We start from the raw sequence: 20,345 nt of genomic DNA, 5'->3' as shown, positions 1-20,345 counted from the left end.
CACCCTGGCCCCATGCACCTACGAAGAAACTGATACACGTATGCTACTTCATGTGCACACTGCACAGCATAGCCACAAAAAAGATGCTCATTCGCACTGTTGACATAGAAGTTGTTGTCTTGAATGTGTTTGCCATAAGTCAATTACCAGCTGAATGTGAGCTGTGGTTAGTGTCCGGAGCATATATATGCTTTTCTTTATTGTTTCATTTTGAGTTGCGGTGCTTTGGAAGCCAGTCTATAGCCGCCGTGTCAGCAGTTCAGCATTGAGGACTCCAATTGGACAAGTGAGTTGAACAGGTGCAGGTTATTACTTACAGTTTTAATGGCTTTTAACACTGGATGGCTTTGAAAGACCCGCCTTCCCTCATTGGACTTAGGATTGATGCATTCCCCTCCTACGCCCCTTCCCCATTCCGCTGCTCTGCTTTTATTAGTTTTAGGTTGAATAAAAGAACATTGACTTTGGACTTCTTGCCTCACTGTGTGGTTTTGTGTGGTGTCTCCCCATTTATGGTCATTGTTTAGAACTGAAGCCTTTTGGCTTATTTGATTGTTACTACTGTGTAACACCATCACCAACTGACTGGGGGTGGGTGAAGACAACAGAAGGAATGCATGAGCCCCACTGGACGACACTGCCACACGCATCAAAATCCTGCTTCGAGCTGACATCTTGTGGCTGCAAAAGTGGTTGCTCAAAGCGCTGCAGGTGCAAGAAGGTGGCTCTTCGGTGCACAGGCCTCTGCTTTAGTGAGGGAGAATGTGCCAGCTCACTCTGTTATGTATGCACACTGGGTCACCAGTGATTCATCAGTCTATGGCTGTGTTGTGCCAAAATTATTGTGCCTGTTGTTAGAGAGTGTTGTATTCAACTATTATGCCTTATTATACTATTATGCCAATTATTATAAATTACATATACCTGAAGGTTATTAGATATTTTGGTCTTTGTGTGTTTGTGTGTGAAGCAGTAAGTAAAAATATGTGTTTCCCTGGCATTAAACTGTGTCATGGCGTGATCCTTTTTGCAAACACAATACTACTTTCACAGGCTATTCCTACCGGCTCGCTAAATACCATAGATAGGAGCTACCCTAACCTGAAATGTTCGTTTGTGTGTGCGTGTGTGACGGTGGCCAACTGAGTCACATTTAACTTGCCAGTTTACTGGTTAGGTAATGGCACCTTTTACTCCTTTTACTTATTCACATTAGATTCACAACAATAAAATATCAGTTGCACGTTAAAGTGCGGGGTGTGTAATTATTGTGAATACCAATTGAATAAAATGATTGAATTGCAGACTATGCCACCTTTTTTGAAGAGGAAGGTCCCCCATAATAACACCTTTTCCTTCACAGGCTACACACAGGTTCGAGATTAACCAGGTACGTACTTTAGACTTAGTCAGAACAACACATTTCAAAACCCAGGAGATAACTGACATGACACAGTGGATACAAAGGGTAAACATACATTTATTGAGAACTTTCCCTGTTACAAAGAGGCCTCTGTGCCTTTAAAACCAAATACACAAAGAAACAACCAACAATCCTAAAATAAACCTAACCTCCTAAGGCGCCGCTTAACTAACTAAAACACATTCAATACAAATACTAAAATATAAATGGGGCTGATGTGCAACAATAGCAGAGCGCAAAAAAAATTGCAGGAAATGTGAAACAATACTTTTCAGAAGTGAAGTGCAGGTGCTAAATAAAGTGCATTTAAATACTACAATCAAATAAGACCAATTTCAAGTGCAATACGAGGGTTTCTGTAGCCAAATAGCTATGCGCAAAATATAGCAATAAGTGCAACAATAACTTGTCACAAGTAAAATGCAGGTGCTATATAAAATGCGTAAAAATGCTATAAATAATTAAGACCAGTATGAGTGAAAATAATGAGGGAAAAAGGTAGAGGGAAGCCAAGCCAGGAATCTTCAACGTTCGTCTACTTCTTGTCACTGTCTGAAATTACAGAAGCATGGGCCAGTTTATCTGTTCCCAGATAGTATACTGCGGGCTGCTAGAAGTAGTGGCTATCACAAGAATAGTGTTGCATGGATCACAACTTACTCCGAAGGCCGCGGATTGCGGCCTACTGTCGGAGTTGCGAGTTTAGCCTCTCCGTCGTCGGCTCCACTCCAGGTCCTGCTTCGCTCCTTATATGGTCTGGTTTGGCTGCATTCGTCCTCTCCTTCCCCTCTGCACACACTGTCTCTCTCACGGGTTCTTCTCTGTATGGAGCCGTCTGCCAGTGTTTGCTCTGGTTGGCAGCACACGCTCAACCGTCTCTCTCCCCCTTTACCTCGGCTACGCACTGGGTCTTTCTGTGTTTCGCACCGGTTCCTGCACACACTCCTACCCACAACCTGCTTCTTCCTTGTCTCCTTTTCAAATGACCCGGTTCACTGTTCATGCCAGGGACACCGCACCCTCCTCCTTCGTGGTTGGCTGCTGGTGACGTAACCCGCTGTCGGATTGGGCCGTGGGGACCACGCCCGAGTGCCAGTCAATATTGCAGCTGTTTGCTGTCATTGTTAATCAGGGGCACCTTAAGTGGCTTGGGGACCAGGGGAAAACATTGTCCATTACAAAACATACAAATACTTTCATCACAATATGGTTAAAAAGGGTTAAGATGATGAAAACATGCAGAAATATTAATAACAGAAAAATAATAATGACCCGTTTTCCACCCTGTCACACGTGTGTGTGCGTGCGTGTGCGTAGTGTGTGCGTACATGTCAAACTATAACAAATTTCTGCTGTCTTGTCAACAACCCCACATACCACTCACCTACTGGCTACGGCTAGCCCTGTCGTTCGCCCACACAGCCCGAGCGAGATGCTGGATATATCAAAGTTCAGAGATGGTGCCAAAACAATAAATGAAAATAACAAACTATGTGTATCTATAATGGCCCAATACACTTTATTGTTTTCAATATATCTACTGTAGTTCTTTTGAAAATAATAGATCTACAAGCTCACAACGTGTTGTTTTGCGACATGTTGTGCGCTTGTAGATCGACTATTTTCAAATAGCCAAAGCATAAATAGGGCTGAAGTGGTTAATTAATGTAGCCTATGTTTATTTTTCTATATAATAATACAATCTACAAAGAGACTAGTAAATAAAATGTTAAAAATATTGTTAGTTTTGGACATAGGCTACAATGTTTCCACCTGACTGCAACGGAAGCCTATACGAACTACCTAACAAAACTGTTACCAAAGGACTGCATCAACCGAAACATAACTTTGAGTCAATGCATACGACAATGTAACACATGATTCTCAGTATTTTTGTTATTTATTATTATTATTATTATTATTATTATTATTATTATTATTATATTATTGTTTCGATGAATTGAATACACAGCCCCAATGGAAACAAGCCATAGTGCTTTCTTGGGTTTATCCATTTAGCATCCTTTTGTATGGAACTGCACTTTCAGTGCTTTTTTGCGAACTGTTAATAAAGTATTCAATCGATCAATCAAACAAACAAACAAAAATCAAGGACCCCCATGTTTGATATCAGGCCACGGACCCCATATTTTATATCTGGGAAAATCTTCACTATATATTTAATTCTACTTCCATAGAACACTCAGTGTTACAGATCGACCAGTAAGCTAAGGGTCGGATTTTGGACCCCTAGTCAACAGGATGCCTTCAAAGTGGACAGTCAGCTGAACAAATTAATTAACTAACTAACTAACTAACTAACTAACTAACTAACTAGCTGGCCAAATAACTAACTAACTAACTAGAATAGTTAGTTCTGCAGATGTGGTCTCTCACACTGATAGATTTATAGCAATGCATTACAGAACATTGCATTTTGATTCATTCCATTTTGGAATTCGTTTCTCTGTCGTGTTCTGTGCTGTCGCGTTTTCACCGCTAGATGGCGCATTGGTAGCGCTGCTAATGGACCGTCGGTCTTTTGCGTTTAAACTTTAAGCTCTCACGTGGCTCAGCTTTCTAGGTTTTATTGTGAAAGCACAGACAGGAAGTGTTGTGTGTTGTTATCGTGTGTAGTTTGGCTGCAGCCACAGACTGTAAATACTTCTCATGGTGTTTTCACAGAGAAGAAACGGAGAAGACTAACTGATTCATCTCACGGAGTGTTTCATCAAAAGCTGCTGCTGCGCTTTAGGATTTTTTTAAGTCAACAACAGAGTTGTAGCAGCGATGGAACTTGGTATGTGATGAAAGATTCCTTGGTGAATCCTCTTTGATTGCATTCACTCTAGCACTGTGGCTACCTTGTCAGTTAGCTCAACTTCTCTCTCTCTCTCTCTCTCTCTCTCTCTCTCTCTCTCTCTCTCTCTCTCTCTCTCTCTCTCTCTGATCTGGGGGTGAGATTGGGTGGATGGCCTAACAAGTAGAATAGTATGTTATTTTTATTGTTTTACTCATTCAGCTGCAGCAATAGCATTATCACATGCCAGATATCAAGTTACAGAAATTACACAATGTTGTAGGTCTATGCCATGTTATAACAAGTGTACTACGTCACAATACTGTAGGCCTATACCTTAAAGGTAATTGTTATGATGTGATTGTAGGCAGGGTTGCCAGATTATGCAACAGAAACAAGCGGCCAGGTCGACAAAAATAAGCCCAAAAGAAGTGAATGTAGGCCGCATCATCACACACACACACACACACACACACACACACACACACACACACACACACACACACACACACACACACACACACACACACACACACACACACACACACACACACAGGGTCCCCAGCAAAATGAGTTCATATACATATAGCATCAAAATCTGCAACCCGGAACTACCAATATGTATAAGCGACTTTACAGAAAAGAGAAATCACACCCAGTGTGAGTAAGCGGTGCATACTCTGCGGTAGTACTCTATTATTTGATGTGTGGGTGCTGTTATTCAGGCAGTACTACTATGTTTGAGTGTGTGCCGGTTTTCATTTGGTACTATTTGATGTGTGGGTGCTGGTGTTTAGATGGTACTACTCTATGTGATGTGAATACAGCAGAGGGTGCTGCTGTATTCAGATGTATACTACACAAGTGTTTTACAGAAAAAGTACATATAATGTAACAATATTATAAATTATCTATCTATCTATCTATCTATCTATCTATCTATCTATCTATCTATCTATCTATCTATCTAGTTTGAAATACCTGCCTAAAACAAGTTTGAAATACCTGCCTAACGATGATGTCACTGGTGAGCATTAGTGAGGACCAATTGTATGAAGACAGGTTGAAAATTGGTGAAGTCGTCCTTTTAAGTGGAAGTACAGGCCCTAAACCCAAAAAGCAGTACATAGCAGTAATTATTGATTGTGATGTGGGTAACTTGGTAACACTTGTGACAACAGAGACAGATTGTTCAACGCTCAACAACCTGTAATAAAACACGTTATAATCATGCTTATACATGGGACGAGCATTCATTTGAATGCATCTTATATGAATACAATTAAACACAGTAAGTTAGTTATTAAAGTATGGAAAAAAGGGGTACTACCATGGTGTGCGTGTGCACGGTACAATAATATCACAATAAGTCCACAATATGATATTTAAAAAAATAAATGACTGAAAATGTGTCATATTATAGCTGTGACTATAATATAGTTACGAGTAGCTCGTAAATTCCACCCATATGTGGTTAAGATGTGCTCTTCTTGTTTGAGGCAGGCTTTGTGTCACTTTATCCTCCGATTGAATAAAGCCTGATGTATTCTTGGTTGTCCATGTCAAATGATTAAGGGTCATTTCAGACGGCAAGCGGCCAACGCGCCTATGTAATTCATTTTCAATGAGAGGCGGGCGATAATTTGTGACGCGTGGAGAAGTTTAGGGGCGGTGAGGCGAGCGGGCACGGTCCCGTGAAATTCTTGCGTGTGTGCTCGTGCGGGTGGCAAGAGCTGGATTGTGGTGAGCTTTTGTTTTCTCCGCACCGCACAGGAGGACAAAACAACAATGATCGCTGCACGATCACCGCTGATCCGAGCGGCAACGCGTGCGTGGACTGCTTGCCGTGTGTTACGACCTTAACTCATTGAGTGCCATTCACGTGTTTTACAGCTATGGTGCAACATGCCAATCACGTGTTTCACGTGTTTTTGAAAAAAAATGTTTAATTTCTTTTTTTATATATATATTTTTTTTACCTAAGATATCATTATCTGAAGATTTGCAGCTCCATCCACTCCTTGTTTAACTTATAACTGAAAAAGGCTGTATCTCGCTTCCTAAGCACTTTTTTTAAAACTTAAAAACAAAAAAACTAAAACAAAATCGCACTGGCCAGAAATGGACAGAAATAATTTTGGCACTCAGTGAGTTAAAGGAGAATTTTGGACTAAAGTTTTCTTACCTTTTCTATGACGTTATGATATCTTAGGATGAATGGTACAGTAGAAATTTTTCATAACTCCACCCCTGAGCCGCCACAGCTTAAAAGGTGCGCGGATAGGCCTTAGGTTAGATCACATATTTGAATAGCTTTTTTTTTTGTTTTTTTTTGTGAGATCTGACGTTCATAGTGACAGAACACTGTCCCAAAAAAAAAAAAACAGAAGTCTCGCTAGACGAGATTGAAATCTCGAGATTTCAATTTCGTCTAGCGAGACTTCTGTTTTTTTTTTGTTTTTTGTTTTGGTTGCATAGTGTTCTGTCACTATGAACGTCAGATCTCACCAAAAAAATAATTAAAAAAAGCTATTAAAATATGTGATCTAACCTAAGGCCTATCCTGTACCATTCATCCTAAGATATCATAACGTCATAGAAAAGGTAAGAAAACTTTAGTCCAAAATTCTCCTTTAAGTCTGTATTTTATTCCTTCATTTTCAGACCAGTGTGTGGAGTCCAGCCTGCAGGTGAAGATGAGTTCTCCAGAACAAGCCACGACTGTTTCTATTAAACAGGAACCTGAAGACCACCCGGACCTCAGTAAGTTTCATTATCTCTCTCTTTTTCTTTGTCTTTTTTCAGTCTTTAATTATGTTCTGTAGTAGGGCTATCACCGTAACAACATTCCAGTAATGTCATGTGACAGATATCCATTTGCAAACTGAAAATTGTCAAAACTCCACAGAGGGACCTTTTTTAAAAAAAAGCTCTCTATTCTGATATAGTATGAGAATAGTCAGATCCCGTCTCTCCAGCATTTCTAAAAGGAAAACACATTTTCTTGTCATCACTTCTAGTTTTACTTGTTTATCCTGTATGAGTTCTGTCCTGAATTGATAAAATTGCTATCCTGACCTGAACATTTATTTTCTGTTTAATACAAAAGACAGGGAGGCCCATGTTACTGGACAAACACTCTTGTAATGATTACAATCATTTAACCACTTTAAACCTGGCCTCTGTATTGTGGGCATGTCATTAAAGACTAAAAATCTTTGTTTAAATGTTAAAGGGAAAATAGCTGATCTACGAGATCAAAACGTGTCACGTCACAAATTGTGTTGAGCTTGTGGATCAGCTATTTCTGCTATTTCGTATAAAGTAGGGTATTTATTTATGAAAAAGCTAAATATTAAATATAGAGATACAAGGTTTATGTCTACACCAAAATACACCCAAGGTAGCAGTGAATGTGTATGAGTATAAAATGAGTTGCATATATATGAATACCTTCCTAAAAAAATACATACATAAATTACCTAACAAATAACTAACATAACTACTATTTACAAACTGTTTAAGAACTGCCTACAATAAATACAGAAATATATTAAAATACCTAAAAACATTGAGGAAGAATAAATAAATACATGAATGAATTAAGCAAAAAAATCATAGTTATGAAAAATAAAGTTGTGGAGAAATGTGTTCGAACATTTGCTGCAGACAGTCCGACAATTGTCTCTTCAACTTCAATTTCACCGCTTGTTCGGTCTCACGCATGAGGTTCTGGAGTTTGAATTTAAACTTTAGACAGATGGTCTGGTGGCAGAGACCTCACAAAGTCTGCCACGTGGAGGACATATCTGCCATATTTGAGTTGTTGTCCCAGCAGTCTCACAAGGATGGCAGTTCTTAGCTCTCCCTGCCTGCTTCTATTGCAGCCTCCATTTCGGACCTCCTTTAGTTTACGACAGCGAGACTTAAAAAAAGAATGCCTTCTGAGGCCCTCTTCCCCTTCCTAGACCTTGGAGCGGAAATTGGGGCTGCGGAATAACCGGGGACATAAAGCCTGAACATCAGCTGGAGACGGGGATGCCGGGGGTGGAGAAGGAGCACTAAGAGCAGGGGCGGATTAACCCTTTGTGGTGCCCGGTGCTTGGACCCGGTTCGGTGTCCCCCCCCCCCCCCCCCGTTTTGTCAACGGGGGGGGAGCAGCGCGGTGCCCCCCGGGAGCGTTTTGTCAACGGGGGGAGGGGGGGCGGGCGGATGCCCTGCTTCCAAATGTCGGCGTTTTTCGCTGTTTTTTTTTTTTTTCACGCCGTTTGGTGCCCCCCCCTGGTTGGTGCCCTGTGCTTCAGCACCTCAAGCCCGTTGGATAAGCCACCACTGACTAAGAGCAGTGTTAATTTTGTCTAAAATTATGACCGTTTGTTTGTTTGTTTTTTTTCATTGACGAAAACAAAACTAAAACTAAATAAAAACTAAGCCACAATGACTAAACTATACTAAATGTATTGACAATTTTGTCAACAAATAAAAACTAGATTAAAATGTTAAGGAGGGACTAGTGGAGAAGAGATCCGGTAGAACTAAGACAAGTCATGTTATGCTTGGCTTGTGCTGAAGATGGTGTGTCCAGCACAGACCGGTCAAAATGTATCCATGTCTATGGTGGACAACTCATCAATGAACGGGGAAGGAGAGATGGGGAAGGGGAGGTGCTGGCTGCTCGTGGAAGGCTGCTCTTATGTCTAAACAAAGTGTGAGGGGGGTGGGGGGCGGTAAGGAAAGCAAAATAAGTGTTATAAACCCACTTAGAGTACAAATCAATCACATTTTCATTAACAAAACCTCAAGATCCTAAAGGGATACTTAAGCCAGATCACAATAATTTGATAATGTTTCTAGCTTTAAGTAATCCACCCTCATAGTGATGGCATTTTTATAGTTATTGCCTGTAATGTCATGAATGTATTCACCCACAAGGTGGCAACAGTGTTCCAAGCATTTAGGCAAGGATAGTGGTGTAATGTAACCTATTAATCCGCACCAAACTTGGCACAAACATTGTTCACAGGTCTGCCATGAGAATAGTCGCACCAGGTTGTATAACCCAGCTTACTGCTGTCAGGAGCCCCTAAGGGCCACACATTGTACAACCCAGTTTACTGCTGCAAGTGGTCCCCAGAGGCCACACTTTATCAAGGTGGACCGTTGCTCCAATCCACATCAAACTTGCACAAACACTGTTCAGGGGTCTGGGGTCACACCAACAAACCCACATATGAGGCGCTAAAGCAGTGTTAATGCAGTGTTTACACTCCATATGGCTATAATTCTATGACCTTTGCTCTGATCAGCGCAATATAGGACTAGATTTGAAGGCCGCAATAGCGGACTGAATCTAATCTAGTAAATTAAAATAAGCCAATTCCATAAAAATGGGATTACATATGGTCTATATATGGTCATTCAATACATCACTGGCTGTGTATGCTATATACTGCTGTTGTCTTTGCACGCAGTTATTACACATATGACATAGTCACAAAGTTACTTACTTATATTATAACATTTTATTTGATATACCTTACTTGTATATCATTTTTACTACTGCATATACTTGTACTAGTAACACTATTCAGAGGGATCTGCATATTACACAATTTGTTTTCACTGCACATACACATATGAGCATGTCACAGATAGTCTCTTAACCCATTAAGACCGGGAAGGCAACGCATCTGTGTCATTTTAGATGTATTTGGCTATTCAAAAATAGCAGATATACAAGGGCATGTATCCGTGGCCAAATACATATAATGTTGGGGTCCTTGACATGAAAAAGTTTGAAAACCACTGATATTATAGCAAGTTTTTTTTCTTAGGATTTATGTTAGGATTTAGAAGACAGAATCCCCAGAAGCAAAGATTTGAGTAAAAATGTTTGCTTTAAAAATATACATACGTATTCAAAGATTTGCACACATTTTCCATGATTTTTCCAAAAATAGCAGATATGCAAGCTCATAGTGTGGAACTCTGTGTCGTGCTATGAGCTTGTAGATATGCTATTTTTGAATAGCCAAAATATAAAATAATGGTTGAAGTGGTTACAAAGATGCGTTCCCAGTTTTAATGGGTTAAATCAATTGAATCTTGTTGCCTTAATGACCCCCACTTTCTTTTCTTATGTAGAATATATTGAGCGCTATGGAACCAGTCCAGTGTGGACTGACAAGAGAAACCACAAAGGAGGCTTCATCCCCCCACAGAAGACACGCAAGGATTGCATTGTAAGAATAAATAGTTTTGAGTCAGCCTATATCCTATATTACAATTGCCGGCCCCCACCTTCACTTAATGCGGCCCACAGGTTAATATTGGAATAGGCCTACTGATATATTATTGATTTCAGCTGTTACAATTACAAACATGCAAACTTGACCCGCTTCAGTCTATATTAGTAGCTTAATGACTAGTATTACAATTCCATTGTCTTTTTTATGTCCAATGTATTTGTATTTAAGTTCAGACAAAAAAGGCAAAAATAAATTCTGGATTTCAATTCAAAAATAGCCTTTTGAGCTCGTAGATCGGCTATTTTTGCTGCTTTTGAATCGGATCAGCTATTTTTGGATGCAGCTATTTTTGCTGCAAAGATTTATTATGGATAAATTAAAAAAAAAGCAGATCTACAAGCTCAAAACGCAAACACGTTTTGAGCTTGTAGATCGGCTATTTTTGCTACTTTTGTGTGACATTGAATGGTGAAAAAAGTTTAAATACGGAGAGACAGTATATGCAATGTGGCCCTCTGGAGTGAGTGTGGAAATATAGTGGCTCTCTCCATCATCAAAGTTGCCCACCCATGGCCTATAGACGAATCCACAGACACGCTGCCTGTAGGCAGCCATAGTGTCGCCGGACTTGCGAGTTGGTACGCCGTTGCTCCGATCCGCATGCCGTCTGGCATGAGAATAGTCACACCAAAAAGCCTAAATTGCACAGATAGGGGGCACTACATCAGTGCTTAACGCTTCAAATGGCCATAACTCAGTGACCATTGTTCTGATCAGCGATATGTTGCAAATAATGTGTTTGATATTATCTGAACATGACATGGAGTCATTCATTCTTCTGTCATCTTGTTTAGATGGGAGGCGAAATCTGTGAGAACCCATGTCCAATTTGCAGGGATCCAAGCATCATCATCCACCATCAGGTATGTTAATATCACAATTATTGCAATCATGTTACTGTCATTATTTTGGTGCCATGACTTTTTAAAACCACATTAACCCTGGTGTCCCTATTTTGGGCGTGTTTTTTTTGTTCTGCTTTTAACGGATTTAGTGCCAAGTAGGCTACATAAAATGATAATAGCAGAGTGCCAGACATTTTTTATTTATCTTACCTTTTGAAGTAGTCACAGAATATGTATCTTTAGTATGATTGATCCTCTGATGGTTGGTAATAGTAGGGGGTACTAAGTGAAAAATTGTTACGCGGCGGATAAAAGCATGAAATTTGATACAGATGTCCCTTGGGTCATCCTAAAACATCCTAGAAGGGGTGCCCAAAAAAATCTTAAACAGGAAGTGAGTTATGGACAAAATCCAAAATGGCCACCTAAACTGTTGACCGTTGACTCAAAAGACACCAAAATAATCTCCAAAAAGCATAAAATGTGGCACACATGTCCCTTGGGTCATCCTAAGACATCCTAGAAGGGGTGCCCAAAAAAATCTGAAACAGGAAGTGAGTTATTGACCAAATTGAAAATGGCCGCCTAGTGTTGTCGATTGACTCAAAAGACAACTAAAGAATCTCCAAAAAGTATAAAATGTGTCACACATGTCCCTTGGGTCATCCTAAGACATCCTAGAAGGGGTGCCCAAAAAAGTCTTCAACAGGAAGTGAGTTATTGACTAAATTGAAAATGGCCGCCTACAGTGCTGGCGATTGACTCAAAAAGCCTATAGAATCTCCAAAAAGCATACAATTTGGCACATATGTCCCTTGGGTCATCCTAACACATCCTAGAAGGGGTGCCCAAAATAATCTGAAACAGGAAGTGAGTTATTGACTAAATTGAAAATGGCCGCCTACAGTGTTGAAAGATGATGCAAGATACCTAAAGAATCTCATAAAAGCATGAAATGTGGTACAAATGTCCCTTGGGTGATCTGAACGCATCCTACAAGGGGTGCCCAAAAAGGTTTTAAACAGGAAGTGACCGCCTAAAGCAGTTGACACAAAAGAAAACATAAAGGGACGTCATAAAAGTGTATAATTTGGTACGTACATTGAGTGCTTCTTAATATATCCTAGAAGAGGTTATTTATTTGCTTGTTTATTAAACTTTTTAGGAAGGGACCATGTTGAAGAAATTCTAAACGGCTGTTTAAACAGTTGACCATGGCAGTCTGCATATTATGCAGACTCAATACGACAGGTTATGCAGTGCATAACCTGCCGTATTTTGTAGTCTACCTTCTGTTTTCATTTCTACATCACTTATTCATTTTACTCTCTGCATCTTATTTATTTTGCACTCTACATCTTCTTGCTTGTTTTACACTCTATCTTCTCATGTATTTTCTTCTTGATCATTACTGTTTTTTTGTGATTAGTGTTTAGTAACTACATGTATTCATGTGTGCCATTTCGCAATTACCAACACATTGGCATAATGCTCTGCAAGGTAACCCAGCATCCCGGCATCTACACTTTCTCGAACAGAAGGGCTCAGCTTTGCAGCCACACTTGAGTTCTCTACAAACTTAAGCAGCCTCTGGCAAGAGTGTCCATAAAGGTGTCCACGAATCAGCGACTTTAATCCATCCATATTTGTCAGGAGATGGTAGAGATTGCATAGCTTTCAGGCTTCTGGACCAAATGCCAGATTGGCTGCTCGATTTGAATATTGTAGCAGTGCAGCCCGTGTGGGAGGAGTGTTTTCCATTGAGAGACTATTAAAACTTGTTTTGGCACCCCTTAGGATGCATTCAGATCACCCAAGGGACATTTGTACCAAATTTCATGCTTTTATATGAGATTCTTTTTTATGAGTGTCTTTTGCATCATCTGTCAACACTGTACACGGCCATTTTCAATTTAGTCAATAACTCACTTCCTGTTTCAGATAATTTCAGGCACCCCTTCTAGGATGTCTTAGGATGACCCAAGGGACATGTATGCCAAATTGTATGCTTTTATGAGATTCTTTAGTTGTCTTTTGAGTCAATCGACAACACTGTAGACGGTCATTTTCAATTTTGTCAATGACTCACTTCCTGTTTAAGATTTTTCTGGGCACCCCTTCTGGGATGTCTTGGGATGACCCAAGGGACATGTATGCCAAATTGTATGCTTTTATGAGATTCTTTAGTTGTCTTTTGAGTCAATGGATAACACTGTAGGCGGCCATTTTCAATTTTGTCAATAACTCAGTTCCTGCTTAAGATTTTTTTGGGCACCCCTTCTAGGATGTCTTAGGATGACCAAAAGGACATATGTGCCAAATTGTATGCTTTTATGAGATTCTTTAGTTGTCTTTTGAGTCAATCGACAACACTAGGCGGCCATTTTCAATTTAGTCCATAACTCACTTCCTGTTTCAGATTCCTTTGGGCACCCCTTCTAGGATGTCTTAGGATGACCCAAGGGACATATGTGCCAAATGTTATGCTTTTTGGAGATTCTTTTGTTGTCTTTTGAGTCAACGGTCAACAGTTTAGGTGGCCATTTTGAATTTTGTCCATAACTCACTTCCTGTTTAAGATTTTTTTGGGCACCCCTTCTAGGATGTTTTAGGATGACCCAAGGGACATCTGTATCAAATTTCATGCTTTTATCCGCCGCGTAACGATTTGGCCATTTTTTGTGCTTAGTACCCCCTACTATAATCACAGGGGCTTTCACTGAGCTTCTACGGAAAAAAAGTGATTAGGCAAGGATAGTGGTGTAATGTAACCTATTAAGTGATTTACTGTAAAATGTACACAAATCAAAACAGTTCATAGCGCTTCATCTTAGTATGAACAAGAGGAACATGCAGTGCGACGAGTCTGTGTACACTTTACGGTTTTCCTTCCTGTTCAAATATTAGGGTTTTAACCTAAATCATATTCCTCATTCCACAGAATGTGAAGTTGTTGGAACAGTTCATAAGTCCATACACTGGGATGGTGTATGACCACACTCAAACAGGTACACAAAGATTTCTATGCAGGCCGCTTCCGTGTGTGTGTGTGTGTGTGTGTGTGTGTGTGTGTGTGTGTGTGTGTGTGCTTCCAGTGCTGGCCAGGTTTTGAGGTTTTGAGCGTGCACACACGCACGCACACACGCACGCGCGCGCGCACACACACACACAAAGGAGCTATACTATGGGATGTTTTTTTTGTATTGATATTATGGGATGTTTTTACATTGAGATTATGGGATGTTTTTACATATAGATTACTCAATGTAAAACCAGCACACACAAATAGAGTTGTACCGTCTGAATACCAGCACACACTCAAACACACCACTTACTTCACACCTGTTTTCTTTAATAGATTTTAGTTCCAGTGTTAACAAATGGCTAAATGTTATGAGAACGAACAAGGCGATTTGATTTATATAGAACAATCAAACACTTCCCTCATTTTGTTTCTCTTGTAGGTGTGTGTTTGCTACAACAGAAGAGACTAAATGAGGCAATTAACAAAGCACGAGACTATGGTATGTGATGTTGCACACTAGCTTAGTGTAAATGTGGACTCTTTTTGTCATTCTCTGTATTTCATGCTCAGATTATTGTATTGTATATTGCAGTGGTTTTCAAAATGTTTCATGCCAAGGACCCCTAAATTGATATACATTTGGCCGCAGACCCTGTTTTGTTCGAGGGACCCCCAGAAGCAAATATTTGAGTTTAAAATGTTCGCTTTAAAAAATATATATATTCAAAGATATGCACACATTTTCAAGATTTTTCAAAAATAGCAGATTTACAAGCTCATAACGCGGCGCTCAGTGCCACGCTATGAGCTTGTATATCTGTTATTTTTGAATAGCCAACGCTAAGTGGTTAAAATGATTGTGACGCTATGTTAACTAATTTCGCTGGGGACCCCCTGGAACCCCCAAAAGGACCACTGGTGGTCCCCGGAACACTGGTTGAGAACCACTGATATATTGGTATAAGTACATCTTTTGGTATAAGTAAACTTTTTGCCAGACCCAAGGGGTCGGGCTTACATGAGGCTTTGTATCTGTTTCGTCCATACATGGGCACGGGTCATTTGTCCTCCGGCCCCAGCCAAAAAAAAGTTTCAACGTCCCCTTTCGTCATACAAAAATCTCAAAAGCGCACGGCATATCTAGAGGGCGGATTGCCCCGCCCCCAGCTATTCATTTCTATTACAGTGCTCAGTGGCGTTTTGAAGCACCCGGAAGTAAGAAATATTGGTTCCATGGAACCAATATGGATCCATTTCATTGGTTCCATGGGTCCTGACGCATCGTGAGCATGCGCACAAACGGGAGATGCACGCGCAGTATCATTTTAAGTGCATTCTCAGATTTGACCACCAGGCTTGGCCGCTTCACTGTTCTACCGTAGTTCTGGGGGCTTGCAATAGACCATATTCACATGGCGGCCAATTTGGAATTTTACATCGAAAATGCCAGGCAACGGAGTGTCATGCTGAAGTCATGTGACACTGTGTTGACAGTTAACAATGTGTGTAACATAAACAGACAGTAATTATATATCGTTGCTGCCAGCAGAAATCTCCACACTTTTATTTTGTAAATTGGAATGCCCTACTTCGTCATACTACAGTGTCAAGCAAAGATTCAAGTAAAAAAAAAATATATAATAATAATAATAATTTAAAAACAAATAATAATAATAATATATATATATATATATATATATATATATATATATATATATATAAGCAGATCTACAAGCAGATCTACAAGCTCATGGCATGGCACTCGGTTCCGCGCTATGAGCTTGTATATCTGCTTTTTTTTAATAGCCAAAGACATCTTAAAATGACACAGATGCGTTCCCTTCCTGGTGTTAATGGGTTAACATTGCAGCTAAAGGGTCCAACCAGTGCTATTCCGCCGGAATAGAGGGGGCAAGGGGAACCTTTTGTCCCCCCCACCCTTTCAAGGGTTATGGTCATTAGGTTTGTTATAACCGTGGACGGGCCGCCTCTGTTGTGACAGCCCACGTCAGGGTGTTGAGCAGAGATCGGGATTGTTTAATGTGTCATCAACCTATTATATTGTATATATTATACCGTATATACTCCTAGAAATATGCTCAATGAGGTGTGTGTGTGTGTGTGTGTGTGTGTGTGTGTGTGTGTGTGTGTGTGTGTGTGTGTGTGTGTGTGTGTGAGTGTGTGTGTGTGTGTACACGCAAGGACGCAGAGAGCATTTGAGAACTAAGGCTTATTTTTAGTATTTTTTTTCTTTAATTCGGTTAATTCGGTACAACAAAATGTACTCCATGAAGTATAGACGTGTGGCAAAAAGGAAAAGCCTCTCCATCGCGCACCTCTCCATTCAGAAATGGATAACAAGAACCGTTGTCCTAAAACACCCTCGCCCCGGGTCTAATCCGGTGGCCTCGGTCCACGAAAAAAATGGGGCAGTGTGTTTTTGGACGAGCGTTCCGTTTTCCACTCAGTTTTTTTATTTTATTTTTTTCTTCGTCCCAGAAGTGGGGGGGATATGATTTTTGAAGCGGCCTCAGGTCTTAACACATTCCCCGCCAGAGGGTTTTTTTGTTTTACTTCCCCCACTGCCAGCATTGTTTTAACCTTTTTTTAAAAAAAAATTAAGTAGTCACAAAATATGTTCCGTGATCACCGTCCTCACGGTGATCCCCTCATTACACACACACAGGAGTCTCGTAGAATCGTGGAAAAAAATAATCCAATTGCGGTAATCCGTTCCATAATTGCAGCCAGTTGAAAATAGCATGTTTCACCCAAAATAACATGGTAAAAAAAAAAAGTACACAGGAGCCGAGATACAGGATTTTAAAGTAATAAGTTAACCAAGGAGTGAATGGAGCTAGAAATCTTTGGATCGCGATATCTCTGGTTCTGTGTGGATAACTTTTTTTTTTTTGAACAACGGTTATACTCGTTGTTGGCGGTAAACGGGTGTATTTTTCAACAACGGTTATACTCGTGTTTGGCAGGGTTAATTAGTATTATTTATTTATTTGCGGCTTCTGTATTATTTGTGTTTTGAAAGGCAACTACTATAGAAAAGCTATTACATTTTCTGGGGGAAATAAAATAAAACCTCTAATTCAGGAATGATCATGTGATTTCATACATCATAATGTTGTGGAATAATAATACTTCATGCATAATTGTAATAATCGTTAAACCGTGATTATTTCCCAGACTATAATTGTGCCTTCAACATCTATAATTGTTGTGTCTGTAATCCCGATGAAGTATAAATCAAGCTTTATAATTCAAACACAGTATTGATTATTTGGTCATTTATCATTTTATTTGGCAGAATCAGTCTGACCTTACAGCCTTAATAATGGGTGTGTTAGATTTAGGTGCCAATGTGCAGTTTAATCATTTAATGTTTTCACTTATTTTATCTTTTGCCTAGATGTCCTTGTGAGTAAAGAGGAGGTTACCCCTGAACAGCAGGAGAAGAGCCCTAGTCTGGTCCAGGAGCCTCCACAGATTAAAGAAGAACAGGAGGAGCTACTTCAAAGACCAGTGGAGGCTGATGGGTCAACATCGACATTACTAGCAGTGAAAAGTGAAGATGGTGATGAAAACAGAGAGACAGAGCCCCTAGCCAGCACCTCAACTGAAAACATGAAAACACAAGCTTATGTAAAGAACTGGGGAACATCGCGATCAACTATTGACCGGCTCCTCTCTTCACACAGTTCTGAATCTGACACTGAAGACAGTGATGAGTGGGAGGAGACGATGGAAGATCAGTCAGCTTCAAACACACTGAAATCACACAAGGCACACAATGTAGAAGAACACAGATTGTCTTTTAGCAACAAGCTGTCCCAGGATCTGAAACCATCAAAACAAACTCACTCCATGAGCAGTCACACAGGGAAGAAAAACTTTAGTTGTACAGTCTGTGGCAAAATGTTTGATCGTAAGGCATATCTGAAGAGGCACACATTGACCCATACAGGGGAGAAGCCTTTTACTTGTAAAGTTTGTGGTAAAATGTTTAATGTACAGGGAAATCTGAACTCACACATGAAAATCCATACTGGGGAAAAGCCCTTTACGTGTACAGTTTGTGGCAAAGGCTTTTGTCAAACAGGTGATCTAAAAAAACACATGAGGACTCATACAGGGGAAAAGCCCTTCATTTGTACAGTTTGTGGCAAAGGCTGTGTTAATAGTGGTGTGCTAAAACTACACATGATGACTCATACAGGGGTAAAGCCTTTTACGTGTACACGTTGTGGCAAAGGCTGTGCTCATATGGGTGAGTTAACACGACACATGAGGACTCATACAGGGGAAAGGCCCTTTGCTTGTACACTTTGTAGCAAAAGTTTTAATTGTAAGGGCAATTTGAAGAGGCACATGATGAAAAAAAGAAGTCACTGCATGGGGAATAACACAGAGAAGAAAGACTTTAGTTGTACAGTTTGTAGCAAAAGTTTTAGTCGTAAAGGAAGTGTGAATAGACACATGATGATTCATACAGGAGAATGCCCTTTTGCTTGTACAGTCTGTAGGCAAGGCTTTGGTTGCATTGGTGATCTAAAAAGACACATGATGATACATACAGGGGAAAGACCATTTATTTGTACAATTTGTGGAAAAGGCTGCAGTCGAAAGGACGAGCTGAAAGTACACATGAGGACTCATACTGGGGAAAAACCCTTTACCTGTACAGTTTGTGGCAAAGGCTGTGGTCGGAGCGGTGCACTGAAAGAGCATATGAGGACTCATACAGGGGAAAAACCCTTTATTTGTACAGTGTGTGGCAAAGGCTATCGCCAAAAGGGTCAGGTTAAACGACACATGAGGTCTCATACAGGGGAAAAGCCCTTTGCTTGCATAGTTTGTGGTAAAGGCTTTAGTCTAAAGGGTACTCTAAAAACACACATGAGGACCCACACAGGGGAAAAACCCTTTATATGTACAGTTTGTGGCAAAGGCTGTGGTGAAAAGGGTGATCTGAAAAAACACATGAGGACTCATGCAGGGAGGCAGGGAAACTGTTAATTGTATTTCAAAGTTTACATAGTAAGCTTTGAGGATTCTTATAGGTAGAAGCTGGTATAGTTCATGGGCCAAGACTCAAAATGTCACAGTTACATTTTTCAAATAGCTGATATATTGTATATGCGTTGTTTTGTAATCATAATCCAAATTTACAAATAAACTAGTACCTAAAGTTTTCAAATATTTGGATTGGTGTGTAAGTAAAATATTTGCATCTGCAATGTAGTGGAGTAGAAGTTAAAGTATTGAAAATTGGAAATACGGCAGTAAAGTAAATCCAGGTTAAATCCAGATTTCAACTAGGGGTATAGTGCTAGTTTTAGAAGTGAGGGAACGCACAGTCAACACATGCAATATGCAAACATTGTGACACCTCAACCTTAACAAATATGAAAACATTGCATTACATTGTGAATGGCAAAAATGTGAATTGCAGCAATGAATAAGAATGACATGCATTAGAGCAAGGATTTAATTTGTGTAAACGCATCCTCTTTAGTTTGTGTTTGTTTTGTTTTAACCTACATTTTTGAAGGATGTGAAACTAACTACTACCAATAAAAACTGCTTCAAATGCTTCTCTTTTGTTTGGGATACTTTCACTATTGTATTACACAGCTCACAAGCTCATAAGATGGGGCTATTCTTCTCAGTAAACTTTCTAAAGCATTACCCTTCAGGCCATTCAACAATTGACTTATAAAGAACAAACATGTTTTACATTCTTGAAATACCAGCACAAGTGCCTGTCCATGATTTATTTTGGCTTGTTAATTAACAAATGATATTTTTCCCCAATACTTCATTCAATTTGTATAGAGCCAAGCTGTATTGCTTTAGTGAGAAGAACATTAAGTGTATGTTGCAGTATGTGACCAATTTGTTGCATATTTATTAAGAGGTTGTGTTCATTGCA

At 39.9% G+C, this 20,345-nt stretch overlaps 1 protein-coding gene across 2 annotated transcripts in view; it reads left to right on the top strand.

Annotated features, from left to right (window-relative positions):
• LOC308093928 (uncharacterized protein) overlaps nt 1–19,991 on the top strand; it is a 47,832-nt gene extending 27,841 nt beyond the window's left edge. The window contains exons 1-7 of one of the 2 annotated variants that reach the window (XM_080440334.1): nt 4,090–4,223; nt 6,888–6,986; nt 10,368–10,465; nt 11,326–11,394; nt 14,318–14,384; nt 14,841–14,900; nt 17,823–19,991. In XM_080440334.1, the coding sequence (XP_080296460.1) occupies nt 4,214–4,223; nt 6,888–6,986; nt 10,368–10,465; nt 11,326–11,394; nt 14,318–14,384; nt 14,841–14,900; nt 17,823–19,429 (2,010 nt within the window). In that variant the 5' untranslated portion in view covers nt 4,090–4,213 and the 3' untranslated portion in view covers nt 19,430–19,991. Of the gene's footprint in view, nt 1–4,089; nt 4,224–6,887; nt 6,987–10,367; nt 10,466–11,325; nt 11,395–14,317; nt 14,385–14,840; nt 14,901–17,822 lie in introns of those variants that run through there. The other variant, XM_080440333.1, reaches the window with a different exon arrangement.
• Nucleotides 19,992–20,345: the final 354 nt, after the last annotated feature.

This window comes from Gymnoscopelus braueri (assembly GCF_963280865.1).
Source record: "Gymnoscopelus braueri genome assembly, chromosome: 10".
Classification (NCBI taxonomy): domain Eukaryota; kingdom Metazoa; phylum Chordata; class Actinopteri; order Myctophiformes; family Myctophidae; genus Gymnoscopelus; species Gymnoscopelus braueri.
This window is presented reverse-complemented; position numbering and strand designations above follow the sequence as displayed.